Source organism: Podarcis vaucheri (genome assembly GCF_965113315.1).
Source record: "Podarcis vaucheri genome assembly, chromosome: 6".
NCBI classification, from domain to species: domain Eukaryota; kingdom Metazoa; phylum Chordata; class Lepidosauria; order Squamata; family Lacertidae; genus Podarcis; species Podarcis vaucheri.
The window spans coordinates 48,698,690-48,717,120 of record NC_138764.1 but is presented as its reverse complement, the minus strand read 5'-3'; the positions used below and the strand labels follow the sequence as shown (position 1 = coordinate 48,717,120).

The following is an 18,431-nucleotide window of genomic DNA, read 5'->3' as shown; positions in this document are numbered from 1 at the left end:
TTAAACAATGAGTCTACAGTGGGATGTGTGTGTTATTGGGTTGGTGTTTTTATTTTGATTATGTATTTTGTGGTTTTATATTTTGATTTTATTTTGTAAACCACCTTGAGATCCTCAGGTCTCAGGGCAATTCTTAAAAAATGTAGTATAAACACCGACAACTGGGAAACACTGGCCTGCGAGCGCTCGAATTGGAGAACAGCATTTACCAAAGGTGTCATGGGCTTTGAAGACACCCAAACTCAGGATGCAAGGGAGAAACTTGCTAAGAGGAAGGCACGCTTGGCAAATCCACACTATGATCAACTTCCACCTGGGAACCAATGTCCCCACTGTGGAAGGATGTGTGGGTCCAGAATTGGCCTCCACAGTCACTCACGGACTCATTGTTAAAGCCATGTTTATGGAAGACAATCTTACTCGGGTACGAGTGATCGCCAAAAGAAGAAGAAGATAGAGCGGTATATAAATTCAATAAATAAGAACAATAACAATAACAATAGGAGAACTTGAAGCCTAAACTTAGCATTGCACTTACTGGGCTACTCAAACTAAAGGGAAATGGGTACCAAAATGACAAAGACTTTTTTTTTTTTACCTCTATAGTGATGACGTAGCGTTCTGCCAATAGCAGCAGTCTCTCAATTATTACAAGCTTCGTTGACCTGGAGATTGCAATCAAAATAAATGGGAGACAGTTGGGTGAGACCTCAGTTGAGCTCCTTCAAAATACCTACCAGCCTGACAAAAGCCACCAACACTATGCCCTGTGGCCACTATCTGATAGGTGCCCCAAACAAATTTCTCACTATCAAGGAGTATGCAGAAGCTGGAACCAAGTTTCAAGGTGGCAACAGTCAAGGAGTTAGATTTATTCACTCCTCCCCACCATCACCTCAGTAACATTTGATTTAAAAAAGAGGAAGTGTGATGTGATGTCTTCACACTGTTTTGCTGTACCTGCTCCACATTACACAATGAAGTGAAGCAGAGCCAGAGAAATTCCTGAACTGGGTCATATCATATTATGCATTCCAAGTAACCACAGATTAGTGATGAAGTACCGGTGGCGGTGGCAGCAAGGAGAAAAAAAATCATCCTTAACACATACTTCCAACCCTAGTTGCCTAGCAAAAGAAAAGAATGGAGGAGTATAAGTAGTAAACTCAGTCCAGTTTTTCCTAAACTTTTGTTATTTGGGGTCACATAATTCAAGATAAACCTAGCAACACACTTTATTATTTCACCTGAAAAGGGCTTAAAAAGTGAGGTACAACATACATTTTAAAGAAATGTTAGTGGGGAAGAAGGTGTGAGAGAAGAGCCAATAGCAAGACAGCGCTGCAGATTATTGCAGTTTTTGATGCTATTTTATACCTCCAATTTGCCCTCCTTCCCCTCAGGGCCAGGGGGAACGTGGTCAGTGCTTTAGGGAAATAGCACCAGCTTCTGCACTTGGCTGTATACCTGGGCCAATTCATCTTTCCATTTATTGAATTAATGTATCGATATCTCACACCTTTCCATGGTAACAGTAAACTCAAGGAAGCTTACAAATAAAAATACAGATGAGACCAAACAGCAGTAGAAAAAGGATCACAGAAGCCATATCAGCAACAGAAAACATTTAGATTTAAGATTTTTACAGTGCTGTTGCTGGTAAACTGCAGCCTCACTGTAGACTTTTCCCACTTGCATAAATGACTACTATGCTGTTGTACATTCCCTGAGAAATACTACTAGTACCAACTTTGATCTTCTTTAAGCAGCTGTTCAAATCAATTTAATGGAAGTGCACATTATTTGTTCCACGATTACTACACTTGCTTAATAGAGGAACAACACTTCTTTTTTGGAACTGGAACAGAGCACCACTTGATTTTCCAAAAGGTGAACTTAGGGTATATTACATTGTGCTGTGTTGTATTATTTTCCTTCTCATCACAGGCCAGCATAAGTTGAGCAAACCTTTAAAAAGTGTTTACTCAACACTTCTTTTTGTAACCAGAGACTTGCACCACCCTTCTGGCAACTACCTTCTGCAGTGAATCCTTTGCAAGGTATTTAAAAAAACAACAACCAAAAACAAACAAACAAATCCCAGAAACATTCATTTGTGGGGACAAATACATTGAATAAACCTATCCTTTGTAAAGTGTTTATGTATGATGAAACTGTAGGTGCCAGTTCTAATTTCGGTAGTTTCTTTGGCCCATACCCATTTCACACACACACAAGAATACCTGGTTCAGATGTAACATTCTAAAGTTTAGTGGATCAGGAATGTGAGATATGACACTCCTCACTACTGAGCTTTCTTTTAATACAAGCAAGTTGGGCAAACTGTGGTTACAGCTCACCACATTAGCATGGTTTAAAGAGGATTTCATACCATGGTTTTGCACACCTTAGCAAGGCATGGTTACAGAAAACTTGAAACTGAAGGAAGGTGTGAGCCTTCAGCACATTCCCAGTCCTCTAAATCACGGTTATCTAGAACAAACCAACATAGATCATATTTATCTATTCCTAAACCAAAACCTTACCTGTACGGAGACTGTACCGATGTTGCCACAGTAGGCATTGCAGTTGCTGTTAGCATTTTGGTAGCTCTTGTGACAGCATGCGTCAGCGTTGGACCACCAAGTGCTGAACTGGCTGCCTAGAATGAAAGAAACATCATGCTATTTCTGGATTACAAGGAAGGCCACGTAATGGTGCGGCAACTTCTTCAGCACTGAGAACCTAAACTTTGCCTTTTATCTGCAAAGTAATTTGCTAGTGCCAAGGCATAACAGGCAGACATCTCTACAAACCTTCATTTTAATGATATTCAAGATACGAGCACTGGCTACTCCATGTGAATACTCTATCTAGTTAAGATGTTTGAGGGTTACACCCAAGGCAAGTAAACAGGTAAAAGATCTCTGACTCTAGGCTCCTGGCTCCAGTTCCAACCATGGCAAGAGAGAGATGGAAAATACAATTCCAAAAAAAAGAATAACTCTACTTGGGTCAAAGGTGGGAGAAGGTTCAGCGTTCCAGGCAAAGACAGGAAAAGAACTGGCGTTGCCTAGGGTCATAAGTCTACCATGCAGTTCCCTGCTGCCCCAGATAATTAGTGGATATAACCCAACATGGTGGCTGCTCCATTACTCCAGTTGAGAAAGGGCTTTCTGTACAGTACAAGGCGGAATGCTGGAAATTATTTTACAATTATATAAAAAGAAAAAATAGAACGGGACATTTTTTAAAAAAAAGATTGACACTTACTTCTAATCTTGTATAACAATCTGCAATGAATTTCTTATGGAGTGACACTGAATCCTGAAAAGAATGAAAAGTGTTAAACTATATTAAAAACATTAATTCACACACATGCAGAGAGAGGAAGAGTACATACAGAGAACTGCTACTATACACATATTACTGAATTTAAGCATGAGCACGGGTAGGAGAAAGAGTGTTGGTAATACAAAAACGTACACGGTCCATGTCTCTATTCAGACAACCCAAACCATGGCTTGCCATTATGAATGAACAGCAGTAAGCGCGCGCGCGCGCACACACACAATCTCTTCCCCTTCCCTCTTCCTTCCTGTGCAAAGAAGCATGCAGATGCAGAGAAAGAAGTTCAACTTCAAATCAGTGACAAGTTAACTTCAATCAGTGTCAAGTTAACTTCAAATCAGTGACAAGCTAATAGTTTGTAGTTCCATACAAATGCAGCAAACTATCAATTGTCAACAAGTGGAAGCTACTAATCCCCGTGCTCGCAAAGGAAGAGGTGGGATTGCACATTTCAGGGGTAATACTGAGGCATTCTACATTTGTTTACAACAACATGAAAGGTGCAAGAGTGAGGACAGGGACACAACCTCTGACTCCCCAGCCTTGTCACCCTCCTTGAGCTGGAGGAATAACTTCTTCTGCAGCAGAGAGCCTGCTCAACTCAGTTTGGCAACCTGTGAGATTTAGAATCCTTGAAAATCACATGAGGAACCCACATAAATAGAGCAGGCTCTCCACTGTAGAAGCAGCTATCCCTCCAAGTCATGGAGACAGCAATGAGGATGGGGTGCCCACATGGAGCTATCAGGTTAGTCTTCGCTGCCTACTCTCACGTGTTCTTTTAACACAGATACCGAATGCTGGGTTAGGATCGTCTGAAGGCAGCCTACATCTCATCTTCTAGGACAAGTACAGCCACCAAAACAATTCAGAGTTGTTACCTTCTTTAGTCTTGGATTTAGATTGATGTAACTATAGTTTATTATTAGCTGAATAGCTTCATTTGCTATTTCTTCATCAGGTGACTCCATTGCGATCTTCCAAATAAAATCCATTCCTATTAATTCCAGTTTTTCTACATGCTAGACAAAATAAAAGAGAGAGAGACTAAGATTGTTAGCACCCAGATCAGAGTACACTATTGAAATATTTCACATGTTGCAGAGCTTTATCCTATCACAAACTGAAGATACTATTATTAATAACAAGTAATAGTAATATGAGTACAAATAAGGACTCCTCTAATTATGTTGGTTAATCCTAGAAAAATCCCCTCCCTCCCAGGCACGTAAAAGCAAAGAATTTAACTGTGCTCATGGATTGTTTCATATGAGTAAGTTAAAGAAAAGTGATCTGAGCCCTAAAGCTAATCTTGACTTAGGACAAATTAATGTACTATAGTAGGGTTGCCATATTTCAAAAAGTAAAAACCAGGGCACCCCAAAATTGTTGAGATTATTTAAAGGAACCCCCAAAATTGTTGAGCTTTTGTTAGGGGAAAAAAACACGATTTTTAAAAATTGATCCAGGACAAAGTGCTGCCTTTCAGAAATTCCCCTGGATGTCAATTCCGCCTTTGAAATCCCAGTAATGTCAGGGAAAATCCGTAACTATAGCTTTGAAGAGCCACATTCTAACTGCCACTTCCCAATGGTCACTATTTTATAGCGCACACTATTTTCCAAATAAACTTGCCAGCTGTGACCTATGAACTGCACTGGAACAAGTTTATAGAAAGCTGCTTACCAGCTGAGTTCCTTGACGTTTCAATCGATGATCACAGAGGTTCACATTTTCAAAAAAGGTCTTAAACAAACCAAAACCTGTTTTTAAAAATTAACATTTTAAAGGAATTCTGCTATTTTCATTTAAACAAACACAGAAACATTACTCATGCAAAATAAAAGCTTTAAAGTCTGACTTCATTAGTCTCTGAAGCTGTTTGCAATCTTCAGCCGTTATCAAGCCCCCCAAATTTTATTCTAAGATATCTGACTATTATACAGAAGGCTGATAAAACAAAAATACTTACATACCATTCATAGTGATTTCATAAGACTCCAATTTAAGAATTTTTTCTTTAAAAAGCTGCTGCTGCACATCACTCTCGAGATCGTGCTGCCCCTTTGTAAACCATTCAAAGCACATCTGTGAAAAGAGTTTACACTATGGTTCACATTCTGTTTTTAAATGATATATTTTACACTGCTCTAAAATATCCGACATACTATGGTTTACTCCACGCACCAAAATTTGTTTGAGGATTTGCTAACAATTTAAGAAAACTCTAGTATCCGTATGACTGAGAATTAAAAGTAATTTTTGTCTACTCCTGATAGCCCCTCAAACATTCATAACAGCACCTTATTTTTTTACAGATTTGTGAAACGATTTTGTTTTCCTAGTGTGTTTTGATTTTAGCCCCAGATCATCTTTAGGATACATTGTTTCCAAGTAAATTAGTGCTACATTTATTCCAAGGACAGCATCTCACCTCTCGATCTAGTTCACAAACATCTTGGCCTGTCACAAGGCATTCCCAGATTTCCCGAGCACGATTCCATCCTAAGTAAAGCGTAGCCTCTTGGAGAAAAAATGCCAGAAATTTGAGATGTGCCTCCAAGTACTGAAAAGGAAGCAAACACAAACTGCAATTAACATTTCCGAACAGACCTTTATGAAACATTTTGCAAATTTGAGGCTTGAGAGATTCAAGCTCGCTGCCTCAGTAAAGAGACAAGTTGCTTCTATACAGGGCTATCCCCAAGTGATCTGGTTTGAATGCCACAAGTTTGCTTACCTCCCGGTACGTGTATCGGCAATCCACTAAGGTTGCTCCTGACAGGCCCCCAGGACCTGCCATAGATGCGGCCAATCGGTGGCATGCTATTAAGCTGCTTGTCACCAGCTTCACTATTTCAAAGTTTTTCTTCAGATCCTGAATAATGCTCTTGGCAGAAGTATTGGAAAATATGTGTTAAGCAGAGCATTAAAACATGCACAATTAAGACTTTCAAGGCTCGAATACAAGTTTCCCTCGCTGCACCACCCTGGCCATCTATTCAATCAGGGCCTCAAAAGTCTCATAATTTCTATCCTCATTCACCACAGTTTCCAGTCATGACACTAGTCGTGCAGAAGGAAGTACTAAGCACTTCAAATACATACTTCAGTTAGCACAGCACAAAATCGTGTGCTTTCGTTTCCAAAGCCAAATCTGAACGTACTATGAATACTTAGCATTAAGAATGACACTAATACGGCATGGCATTGTGACAGTGATTGCTTTGTTCAAATAGGAAGTCTAAGTCTGATTTCTATGTAGCAGACCCAGGGTTTGATAGCTGTTTTTCACATCAGTTCCCTACACCACAGGTGCCATGTTAAAGGGAGAAAGTTAGGAAGAGGGGGGCTAAATACAAAGAAAATTTTGGATTCAAGGATGAGACTTTAGGCCCACAGTGTCAGCCAATACGTTTCCTCTACTTAGTAGAACTTAATCAAGAATTACACAAGTAAAGTTTAATAAGGTTAAAAGGATAAAATACAGGGTAAACTTACAAATATAAAGTATTGATGCAGAGCTGAAAAACCCTAATTAAATCATAATTATCTGGATCAACAAAATAAGTAAGGCTAGAGTCTGATACAAGCTTTCTAAAGGATGACTCTTTTAAAAAATGTTAGGAGGAGAGGAGGATACAAAGATAAAATGGGAAATAATGGAAGATCCTGCTGATGGAGGGCAGGGTCTGAGGAAAAGCGGCTCAATACAAGACAGCCTTTATTGCGGAAAAAAAAGGAGAGTCAGAAGAACATCTTTAATCAGAACTAATATATCTGACCATGCCAGAGTTTACAACATGGTATGTGAACTTGTGAGTTACACCAGACCAAATATTCGGACACAATCTGAATAGTGGGAAATAGCTATTTCTGGGAGATCCTACTGCTGACAGCTCTTAAGACCACCCAAAGAAACACATTTCCCCCTTCTTTAAAATCTAGCTTGAGAGAGTGAGTTGCATGCTGTATTGAGTACATAATAGTGTTTGCTCAATTAACAGAGCCTAAAATTACAACAATTTGTATGCTAGGGCCTGCAAAAAAAATTGAGGTTAAAAAGTGGTCCTCAAATTTGTAAAGCCTGGGAACCACTGATCTATACACTGAAAGAACAAACAAACATTTTTAGGTCCCAAGTACCCAAACCCTCAGTATTTAATGTTGTCCCTGAACGCATCCCATTTTTTAGATTCATTCCCTCCTGATCATTTCTCCCTCCTGATCATATCATATCCCTCCACACAAGACACAATTTTGTCTCGAAAATTATCTTACCTTATCTTGCTTTTGGTAGGTCTGCTTAATAAAGGAGCGTGTGATTTCATGGAGCTGACGTAAAGCTGGTACCACCCACACAAACTGAGGATTATGATGTTGGGATGACTATTAGGAGAAGGTACAGTAATAGATATGCTTAGTAACAATGACTGCATAAACATTCAAAGTTTTATTCCCCATTCCAGATTACTTTTGTAGTCTGTACTATAGCTATTCCTCAATTCCACAAAATCCATTGTTTAGTTCTCTCTGTAATATATATAGGTTACATTGTGAAGGACACGTGGATCTATTTGCAAATTTCATTCTTGCACCTTCCCCGCAGCAAACAGTCACTGCTTTTGGCAGAAACAAAGGCAAGATACTGGCTATGACTCTCACAAGAAGCAAACTGATACACACACTCTCCCTTTTCAAGGCGTCCTGTGAAACGTGAGAACTAATGAATATGCCAAGCTTCAAGTTCTGCAACATTTCTAATCAAATAAAGTTACATCTAGAAGATTTGGGGGCGGCGCGCGCGGAATATACATTCTGAGAGATAGGGCAAACTAACCCTCTTGATGTCTTCTATGCATTTGATGATGTAGCTTCTTTTTATTGCCTCCTTCACTGCATATGCATCACTAAGGATTGTCAAATGCTCCTCCAAGGCTTGTTGAATCAAACTGCTGGGCAATGTTGGAAGATGAGCCAACTCCCAGAGAACCTCAAGAACCTACAAGGATATACACACAGAGATAAATATCAACATTCATTACAGAAGTTAACTTCCATGTTAACTCTTAAAAGTGGAATTTATTACTCATGCCTTTCCAGTGGTTGTCTCTACACGTGCTTCCCGACCAATACGTCCTATCAAGCTTAGCAACTTCTGTCTCACTCTATCACTCTCAGATTCCCAACTCTACAAAAGGGGAAGGAAGGGGAGGGGGGGAATAAATAAAAGACAAAACAAAAAACAAATTGAGTTTCAACTGGGCCAAGCTTTGGTTATCCATAATATGATCTTTAGATCCAAACAGACTTCAATATATATATTTCAGTTTCTTGCTGTAGTTGCCTCACCTTCTGAATAAGGACAAAGAGATGATTGAGCTGGTCTGAGCTGAACTTGACAGCAGCTGCTGCAATAATGGTGTGGATGTTCTCTATTACAGTTGACGGCTGTCCTGACTTTAAAGAGGAGAGAAAAACAACAGTAAGGAGACAGCTATGAAAAAAGGTGAACTTGAAAAAATGATCATAGATGTATATTAAACAGAAAATCTGGAATCTTAGGCATTCTCACCCTGGAGTAAACCCCACTGAAAACATAGATGTTTCTTTTTTCTTTTTTTTTTTAATGGTTTTTTTATTTGCTTTTTTTCCAGGGTACAATACATCATCAGTGACACAACAAAAGCAGTTTTACATAAAGAAAAAAGAGTTATAGAAAGAAAAAAAGAAAAATTCACTTTTTCAAATCAATTTTCATAATCAACTGGACTTCCCCAGATCTTCCATCCCCTGCTTTCTTTACAATAAAAATAAACAGCAAATTAATACCTTATTTTGTATGTTTTTGTGTTTTCATTTAATTATAAATTCCGCAAATTTATACTTTTCAAAACCTTAACTTAATTTCCGTCGTTCACCAATCTCAATGCTGAAGCGTGTTTTTCCCAAGGGCTTAACAAATTCTTAACATTCATATAACTTAAAATGTTTTTGTAAATAGTCCTTAATTTTTTTCCAGTCCTCTTCCACTGCCTCTTCTCCCAGATCTCGGATTCTGCCTGTCATTTCTGCTAATTCCATGTAGTCAATCAGCTGCGAGTGCCATTCTTCCAGCGTGGGTAGCTCCTGTGTCTTCCAGTATTTAGCTATAAGAATTCTTGCTGCTGTAGTTGCATATAAAAAGAAAGTTCTATCTTTCTTTAACACTCTCTGGCCCACAATGCCCAGGAGGAAGGCCTCTGGTTTCTTACAGAAGGTGTACCTGAACACCTTTTTCAATTCATTATAAATCATTTCCCAAAAGGCCTTCACCCTCGGGCATGTCCACCAGAGGTGAAAAAAAGTTCCTTCAGCCTCCTTACATTTCCAACATTTGTTATCAGACAGATGATATATCTTTGCAAGTTTAACTGGGGTCATGTACCACCTGTATATCATTTTCATAATGTTTTCTTTTAAGGCAGTACATGCCGTAAATTTCATACCGGTGGTCCATAACCTTTCCCAGTTGTTTCTGACTAAACATGCTTAGGTTCACACTGTGTATTATCAAGCAAGAATGAGGAAGTTTGTAGCCCCATCTTAGAGACTGCAAGAAATACCACACTGACAACTTTGTGGTTTTACGTTCAGGTTTTGGACACAACAAAGGAGGTATTAGTATTCTGTGAAAGGTTTTATACTAAGTGTAAAGGGCAGATACCATTTGCTAGGTGTGTCATTGAGTAAACTGATTACTAATTCAGAAGCACTTTCTGTTTCAGGTTCTGGGTATCTGGAGGCTAATGGAACCAGTAGAAATGCAGGCATTGTGTAACTACTACTACATAATTAAATAAAGATGAATCATTTGTTCATCTCTAAGAAAAGATGGTGCTTTTGAGAACCTTGGAAGGTAAAATTTCAGAAATAAATGCTCAAGCCATGTCAGAAAGGACTCACAATCCTTCAGGAAGGCTGAACTGATTTGTTCAAAATCAAAAGAAGTTGCTAACATAGGTGCTAACAGCCCTTCTATGAATGCAGATTAGTACAGTATTTGAAATAAACATTCTAAAGGTAATGCAAATATGAAGACTGTATGGAATACTGAGCTGCTAATTTATCAACCAAACTCTTGGTGCTACATATTGCAACAAGAAATATACTTGTGAATGGGCAGTGTGCAAATGTTATTTGTTCTCATATACAACTGAAGTTAACGTATGGCCAAAATCTAAAGAAATGAAGTCACCTTAAAATATTGTAGCAGTATTCTTAGTTATAAGTATCCTATGTAATGTTGAGAGACTGAAAACACATTGAACCACAGAAGTCATCCATTTGGAATACTGGAAATTGTGTGCTTAAAAGCAGTGGGCATCACAACTTTGTACATCAACTCTACCTGCATCCCTGCTACACTGTGGCAATGATTTGCAACTCACCTTAGTCAGTCACAACCCACCCATGTCCTACAGTACTGGAAAGGGATAGACTACAGAGACATGCTATAATGTGTGATATTCAGAGACACACAGAACCTTAAGATCTCTTTTTTTAGAACATGTCACAGGTTTGTCAGCAGAATGACTGTGCTCAAAATAAATGAAGAAGTACGTCACATTGTTGCAACAATGCCAGAAATAAAGAGCTTTGTCACCATTTTACAGACTACTGCATATTTATAAGCTTAACACTGTGTGGATATTCTAAAGACGCCCATACCTAGTTATAAAGTAAATTGGAGTTGTGGTCCTTGTGCTCATTACATTTCTGCACTCCAGAAATTTTCTAGCACAAATTTTCATGCAGAAATTTTCCATTAAATTTATGAATAACCATAAACTGAGGTATAGAGCAGGCCATAGTTTCTTAACATATTCAGCGCACAGGAAGATTTGACATAGTTGCTTCATATAAGAGTACTAAAATTAAGCAGTGAGGAGGCAGGGTAGGGAGAGAACATGCAGCCTTCAACACTTATGTGAAATTTGAATGAACATCATTTCTGCAAAAAAGAAAAGTGACAGAAGTGCCCTTGAAGATAAATGAATTGCTAGAGCTCTGTTTACCAAAGTGCAATAACTAAGTAACCAAATAATGAAATGGTGTGTGGGAGGATGGATGGACTGAATAAAATGTACAGATAATGCAAAGGTATGTGGGTGTCAAACAAATTTAGCAAAGCAATTAAAAAAACTAGCAGTTCTAAAATAAGATAAAAAGAAAATTCATACATCTCTCAATGTTTTCTCTTTCACACAGAATTTGAAGAGAGATACAACTAGAAACAAAAGAGATGAACCTAGAAGCGTAATTTTTTCCAGGGCCTCAGCAAATGTGATCAGCATACTGTTTGCTTTCTTGCTCATATAGCATCGGAGTGTGGTTGTCACACATCTTCTTGGAAACTTGCCTAAATCAGATTACTGGTCAGCAGGACATGAACAAGGTATGTCTTATGAGGTTTGAGAAAGTCACAATACAAGATAAAGATGTCAGGACTTAATATGGTGATAGGAAAGTACTGAGAAGCATGCATTGGAACAAACCCTTCTCTCTGCTTGTGGCATATTTATGTGATTTCAAATAAAATAAAATAAAATAAAATTCATTGAGGTGTTGTTTGTATTACAAGCAACAAACTTCCCTTGGGCAAGTTGTTTAACAATATGACCTACTGGCCTCCTTCCAATCCTAGGACTGATGCATCTATTTAGCATCCACGAACACAACTTCCTTCCATGAGTCCTAATTCTGTAGAATAACACATACTCCATCTCCATGGATATCTACCGTATGATCAGTCACACTATTATTAACTGCTAAGTTTGGATAGGTTTGGGACCTTTATACATGCACCTGAAAAAGACATTCCACAAATGCTGTCAAAAGAATTTCAAACTCTGAGACATACTGCTGCACATCCTCACCTGTATTCTCCATATTTTTGTCAGCTCATCTAATGATAACTTGCTGCCCAGGAGTTCAATAATTCCTTTTATACGATCACAATATTGTGCTTGGTCTATGTTACCTAGCGAAAGAAACAGGACAGTGAGCCTAACCAGAAGGAATGCCTTAATCAAGTCTTTGAAATGGTAATAACAAAATATATACTCCTTCAAAACAACTAAGAAGAGCTTCAGTAACATGAAGATCTGTTTTCTAACAACCCTCTCCATCTCATTCACTACACAACTAAGGCCCTTAGTATTTTTTAAAATGCCATTTCTTACCCGATGGATTGGTGCTGGTAGCACCCAAGATACTTCTAAAAATACCAGAGAATTTGAAAGACTCACTAAAATATGAACTTTTGAATATCTACACCAAAATATTCAGATACATGAATGGTTCAGACAAAGTGCTGTGGTTTAGCATTACGAGTCTTAGCTCATATACTTTGTTCTCGTACTGCAAAAAGTACACAATTTTAGCTTCCATCTTGTATTAACCACGTTTTTTTTAATCATCCAAAGCCAAACAACACTTCATCTTAACAATGGTTAATTGAAACAAGCCAACTTTCTAAACTATGGTTTGTGTCAATCGACCACTGTTAAGATAAACCACAGTTTGCCTGGGTTTGGACAACATTCTGAATTTATTTTAATCTTGTAAGTGAAAGCTTCACATCATTTCCTTGCAGCCAACCTGGAGGAAGAGGAGTGAGGCAGCATGCAAGTACAAGGCTCACTTTCATTAATACCAAACATAGTTTAGCACTCCTTCTGACTGCAACCACAATATCAACTTTCTTTCTGTTTAAGAATTTCAGAAACGCAGCAGGATATTCAAAACTTACCTTCTAATGCAATTGAAAGAACAGAGTTTTCTACTAGCCAGTTTAATAACCGATCTGTATCTATTGCGTTCTTTACTGATTTGGATACAGTGCTGTCTTCAATAAGTTTTGTTACCTAAAAATTAACACAGTGTCATTCAGAGGATTTGTAACAACTAGATATATCAATAGCCAAAGTGTGTAGGAAATAAAATATATAAACTTGAAAGTCGGTTGCTGTATGTATGGGTGGTTCTTGGGAGGGCTGTAAATATGTGTCTTCACTGTGAAGGTTTGCAAGGCCTGAAACACTAAATACTTGAAGATCCAGGGAATAAGCAAAACTATATTCTATTTTTCATTACTGCACTGAGCAGTGCCCAGCTCTGTAAAATCATTAATATTTCAATGGCCTCATGAAAAGTTTATTAGGCCTTTTAAATGCACACTAACACCATATATTTGCCACTTATTCCATAAGTGAACTTCAAACGGATTTATAGCCATGGATAGAATCTAAGAATCTTTTGATTCCTCCTATGCCTCTTAATTTTCTCTTTGAAAGCTTTATGATCCAAATCAGCAATGGGTATCATTAAGTTGTTACGGTTAATATGAGCTAGATAACTAGCCTTTAACTACTGGATCTGGACCCATTCGTGGGCTGCAGCCTGATTTAAGGTGGCTCGCAAGAGGAGCACCACCACCATGCACATATATGGTAAAATATCAATAAAATGATCGCCAAATGAGCGTTTGGGATAAAAGTGTGTCCTAGAGCTGTGAAAGTTGAAAATACCCGATTGTGAATGTCAATCTAATCAGTTGAAGATTTTAGCATAGCAAACTTACTTCTTTGAGAGAGTTCATTTTTGCACTGAAGTGTGGCGATTTCAGCATACGCAACAGGATATCTAAGCGCAGGTCATCTACGACTGTTACCAAGTCAGGTTGGAATCGCATGCAAAGGAGCTTGATGGCAGACAAGAGTTCAGGGATACTGACCAGCCTCTGCAAAACATAAGAATTATGAGCGCTTTTTAGAGATCTCAGAGAAGAATTCAAGCAGCAAGGAAGATACCACCTAAGTTCAGGCAGCCTTTGAAACTGTACAGGTAGGGCTCCCAAATTTCAAAAAGTGAAAATCTGGACACAAAAGTTGTTGAGCATTTTTTGGGTAAAAGTTATTAAGCTTTTTTAAGTTCTGCATTGTCTATCAAACAAGCTTTGAAAAAGCAATAGCTATACAAGATTCCAGCCTCCTAAAACAAAGAGTGCAGATTTGCAACTATTGTGGATGTAGACCAGGCACAGGCAAACTTCGCCCTCCAGATGTTTTCGGACTACAACTCCCATCATCCCTAGCTAACAGGACCAGTAGTCAGGGATGATGGGAGTTGTAGCCCAAAACATCTGGAGGGCCGAGATTGCCTATGCCTGATGTAGACTGCTACACGGAAGCAACCATTCTAGCAGGGCCACTCTACCAGCTCCACTAAAATACTTGCTTTATTGAGCTCTTCCTGTCCCTGAACAATTTCTGTCATTATAGAAATTATTATTTATTTTTTAAATGGGTATCCTGAGTTTCTTCTTCCTTTCCAAGCCCTTCTTTCTTGTGCATCATGTGTTTTAGACTGTAAGTCTGTAGGAAGGCACTTCCCTGTATTAACTGACTGCATGTAAGTAACCCAGCTGAAGAGCTGGGTAAACATGTTCTAAATAAATCATAAATATAGAACAAATTACTTTGTAAAGGAAAGTGTGTACTAAGCACACTGCAGCTGACAGCATTAATGGCTAAATCTTCTAATGCTGATTATTTGTCAAGTGTCATTACAAGTGTTTCACCAAGCATTAGTTAAGTACACACATCCTTTTAAGCATGGGAGCAGCAGCATTAGCTAACGGAATGTCAGTTTTACACTTTCAAATTGCAGTTCAAGTTGTAGGTCATATCCAAAAAATCTGGTTTTACCTTGTCTTTCAGGTCCTTCTCTTCAACATTCTGTACATATTTAATCATATTATGAATTACTGGGTCCAGCATGGGCTATAAAACAAGAAACAGGCATTCTGTATGTTAAAGAGAAAATGTATCTCCCTGCTCCAAGGGCTTTCTTGAAATGGAAAACTTTTATTCCTGACCCTTCTGAAGATCAGGGAAGTTTCCCCAAGTGAGATTTAATGTGGTGCAGGAAACAAAAATTGCAACCACTCTCCCCTGAGTAAAAGTATATTCCACTTATGTTCAGAACTTAAGACTTATGCTAGTGTTCCATTATTTGACACAAACTAGGTACAATTAAAATAGATGTAAGCCAGTTTGATGTGAGTATATGTGAAGTAAGGAAACAAACAAATTAATTAATTATAAAGTGTTGTATCCACTGCTTGCCTGAGTGGTAAACTGCTCACTCAACCAATCTTTTCACCCCCACCCCCCGTAGACCCTCTCTGGAGGGCTTTCCTATGGGCTGTGGAATAGGCAACTCTCCCTAAAATGGGCAAAGGAAGCAAGGTTTTTGTGTCCAGTTTCAGACAACACCCCCCTTCCAGGTAAACAGCCCATGCTGTTCAATGAAGTCCTCCAGAAAGGCTTTTTAAGTGTCTGTAGGGAGGAGGAGAAAGATCAGTTACACAAGCAACTTTCACATGTGACTGTTAGATACTTTCCAATGTAAAAATAAATACAAGTCTATATTGGGGTGGCAAATGTTAGATTAGGACCTATTGACTGAGCTCTGGGTGGGCTAAAGTAGAACAAGGATTTCCAACTCCCAATTGTTTAACAATGGCAGCAAAATGGCTCCCCCCCCCATTCAACTGCTGGAGGAGTAGGCTTTTATGTCGAAGGACTGCAAACTCAGTTTGGTTCTGTCACTAAACACAAATTCCAGGGTTCAGAATTATTTAATTCTAAGTATACAAATTGGATCTCACAGACCGCCCACCTCCAATCTGTCCTATAAAGGTATCTCGCAGATTATCTAGAGTTATCCCAAACTGACTGTTGTTTTTAACAATAATAGCATCAATGTTAATGTGAGCATCATTTGGTGTTATTATATTATTATAATATTATGAGTTTCAAAACAAGTATTTTGCAAATGCATTACCCGAAAAACAAACATAAGGCATAGGGCAATGAACCACACTTGTTTCACTTATTTAAAAAAAATCTCAGAGCAAGTTACTAATTGTACATAATTTTAAAGAGAAAGTGCTGTTCGTTACCTGTACTACCGAAGAATTGAGATACTCTGCACAAACCCCCAAAGGCTGAACTAAAGAAGATACTGCCTAGAAGAAAGAGAAAGCATTTAAGAACATACACAGAACAGACCCGAGGCAAATGCCACAAGAAGGATGCCTAGCATATGAGGCTAAGACAAGAGAATGGTATTTGATAAAACAGACAGATGAACATGGCTAGTATAGTTTTGCTTGATGACAGCAGCAGCAAATACAGCCTAAAGGTAATGCAATGAAGCACGCCAATTCACACTACAGTTTTAGAAGTTGTGTTTGCTTCACCCAGCACATCTCGAGACTAAAATATTACTTCCGTTACACAACAACAGAAAATTTGTAAGTATTGAACAAGAGCCATCTACTGTAAAAGATTCATAAAACAAAGGGAAATGATCAGGATTTTAACTTACCCCAAGTTCAATATCTTCTGAATGAAGCTTAGACTGAATTGCAGAAAATCCACCTAATTCTGCAAACTAAAAAAATATACAAACAACACGTCAAAGACATGGACTATATAAATAAAAGTAGTGTGATAGATCTCAGAAACAGGCATGAATAGATGAGCATTTCTTTCAGTTGTCCACCACAGGAAAGTGTATCAGTAAGGTATGCTGATTCTAAGGATTTTACTACTTCAGTGATGGAGGTAAAGGTACAACAATTCTCATAGGAGAATAGGAAAACTACTATTGCAGTTCTCTCTGTCAAAGACTCATATTTTTCTGAAGTTCACCTAGAAAACTCAGTTCAGTGGCATTTCACAGGGAAATTGATGACAAATCCCTTTAAGAGGTAAAACTATTTTTCCATATGCATCATCCATTTCTTCTTACTCTATTACAGCTCCAGATAAATGATGAAAACTCACACATGAACATTTTGCAAGAATAATGCTGCATACATGAACATGTGTGCACACACATACAAAATGAGCCTTGGAAGCCTCTCCACAGAACTCTAGCCTCATATTTGGTGCTAAAAATACTCATCCTGCTGACAAAAACATTCACCTCTCCCATTGTACAAGTGATGACCGCTCTTCATTTCCCTTCAAATACTTCCCATTCCCTTCAGTACCACTATAAATTCATCCACTGGATCTCATTTAAAAATATATGCCTATATATGATCCTCATTCTTCCAGTGCTAACATCCTTCATTGACAGAAGTCCTCTTGCTTTAAATTACAACCCATTCATTCTCTTTTGTGATCTATCTGAATATAGACATGGTGCTAACTCTTCCACTTCAGATCCTTCCTCAAATGTATCTTATTTTCCCATATGTCTTTTGACCAACACTTATTTCCAACTTAATCCCAGCTTAAATATTTGTAACTGTATTTCTTCACAGTCATTCTTGTTGTCCCCCACCCCACCCCAGGAACTGGTTTTATTTTTGTTTAGCGAAAGTCTTTATAGTGCCTTACATGTGCAGATGGTTCAGAATAAATAATGCTTTATCATTTACTTACCCTGTTCACTAAGTCCACTAGCCATCCATGTGGTTCCTAGCCAACAGAGATGTTAACAAATTAGTAGCATTTCCCCCTCAAGGATACTTTCTAAAATAATTGTGTTTTAATTGTGTGTTTCATTTAGAGCTCTAGATTACTTCATGCATGACTGGTCACTGCAAATACAACACAGGCACTGCCTGCCAACAACTGTTCAGATAAGGCACATAACATTTCTGGATGAGATTGTTAGCACTATCCACTTCCCAAACATTGCCTTACCTATTATAATGTATTATGGTCTATGAGTCTATGATTCTATGGCAAGATTAGGATATGGAGCTGGTGACACAGAATCAGTTATATTTATAACCCATAATGGAGTAGAAGGGGTTGGGTTTTTTTTTAAAAAAGGAATGAAATTAGAAGCAAGATTTTGGCAACAATAAGCTCAATGCTGCAAAAGTGTCTAAAAAGTCTCATGACCGAATTTTTATTTATCCATTTATCACTTCCTTAGCCACTATTCAGATCTAAAAGGACTGGAAATTATCACACCCATATGACAGTCTAAACCACAGCTACAGTGTGGTC

At 38.3% G+C, this 18,431-nt stretch overlaps 1 protein-coding gene across 2 annotated transcripts in view; it reads right to left on the bottom strand.

Annotated features, from left to right (window-relative positions):
* USP24 (ubiquitin specific peptidase 24) overlaps positions 1-18,431 on the bottom strand; it is a 73,607-nt gene that overhangs the window by 36,731 nt on the left and 18,445 nt on the right. For both annotated transcript variants that reach the window (XM_082228693.1, XM_082228694.1), the window contains exons 6-24: positions 17,856-17,891; positions 16,789-16,854; positions 16,361-16,426; positions 15,102-15,176; positions 13,976-14,134; positions 13,145-13,259; positions 12,270-12,373; positions 8,704-8,811; positions 8,447-8,542; positions 8,192-8,353; positions 7,633-7,740; positions 6,092-6,241; positions 5,786-5,917; positions 5,328-5,439; positions 5,038-5,114; positions 4,233-4,373; positions 3,274-3,327; positions 2,547-2,662; positions 599-665 (exon numbers count right to left, since the gene is read on the bottom strand). In XM_082228693.1, coding sequence (XP_082084819.1) covers positions 599-665; positions 2,547-2,662; positions 3,274-3,327; positions 4,233-4,373; positions 5,038-5,114; positions 5,328-5,439; positions 5,786-5,917; positions 6,092-6,241; positions 7,633-7,740; positions 8,192-8,353; positions 8,447-8,542; positions 8,704-8,811; positions 12,270-12,373; positions 13,145-13,259; positions 13,976-14,134; positions 15,102-15,176; positions 16,361-16,426; positions 16,789-16,854; positions 17,856-17,891 — 1,944 coding nt within the window. The remainder of the gene's footprint in view (positions 1-598; positions 666-2,546; positions 2,663-3,273; positions 3,328-4,232; positions 4,374-5,037; positions 5,115-5,327; positions 5,440-5,785; positions 5,918-6,091; positions 6,242-7,632; positions 7,741-8,191; positions 8,354-8,446; positions 8,543-8,703; positions 8,812-12,269; positions 12,374-13,144; positions 13,260-13,975; positions 14,135-15,101; positions 15,177-16,360; positions 16,427-16,788; positions 16,855-17,855; positions 17,892-18,431) is intronic.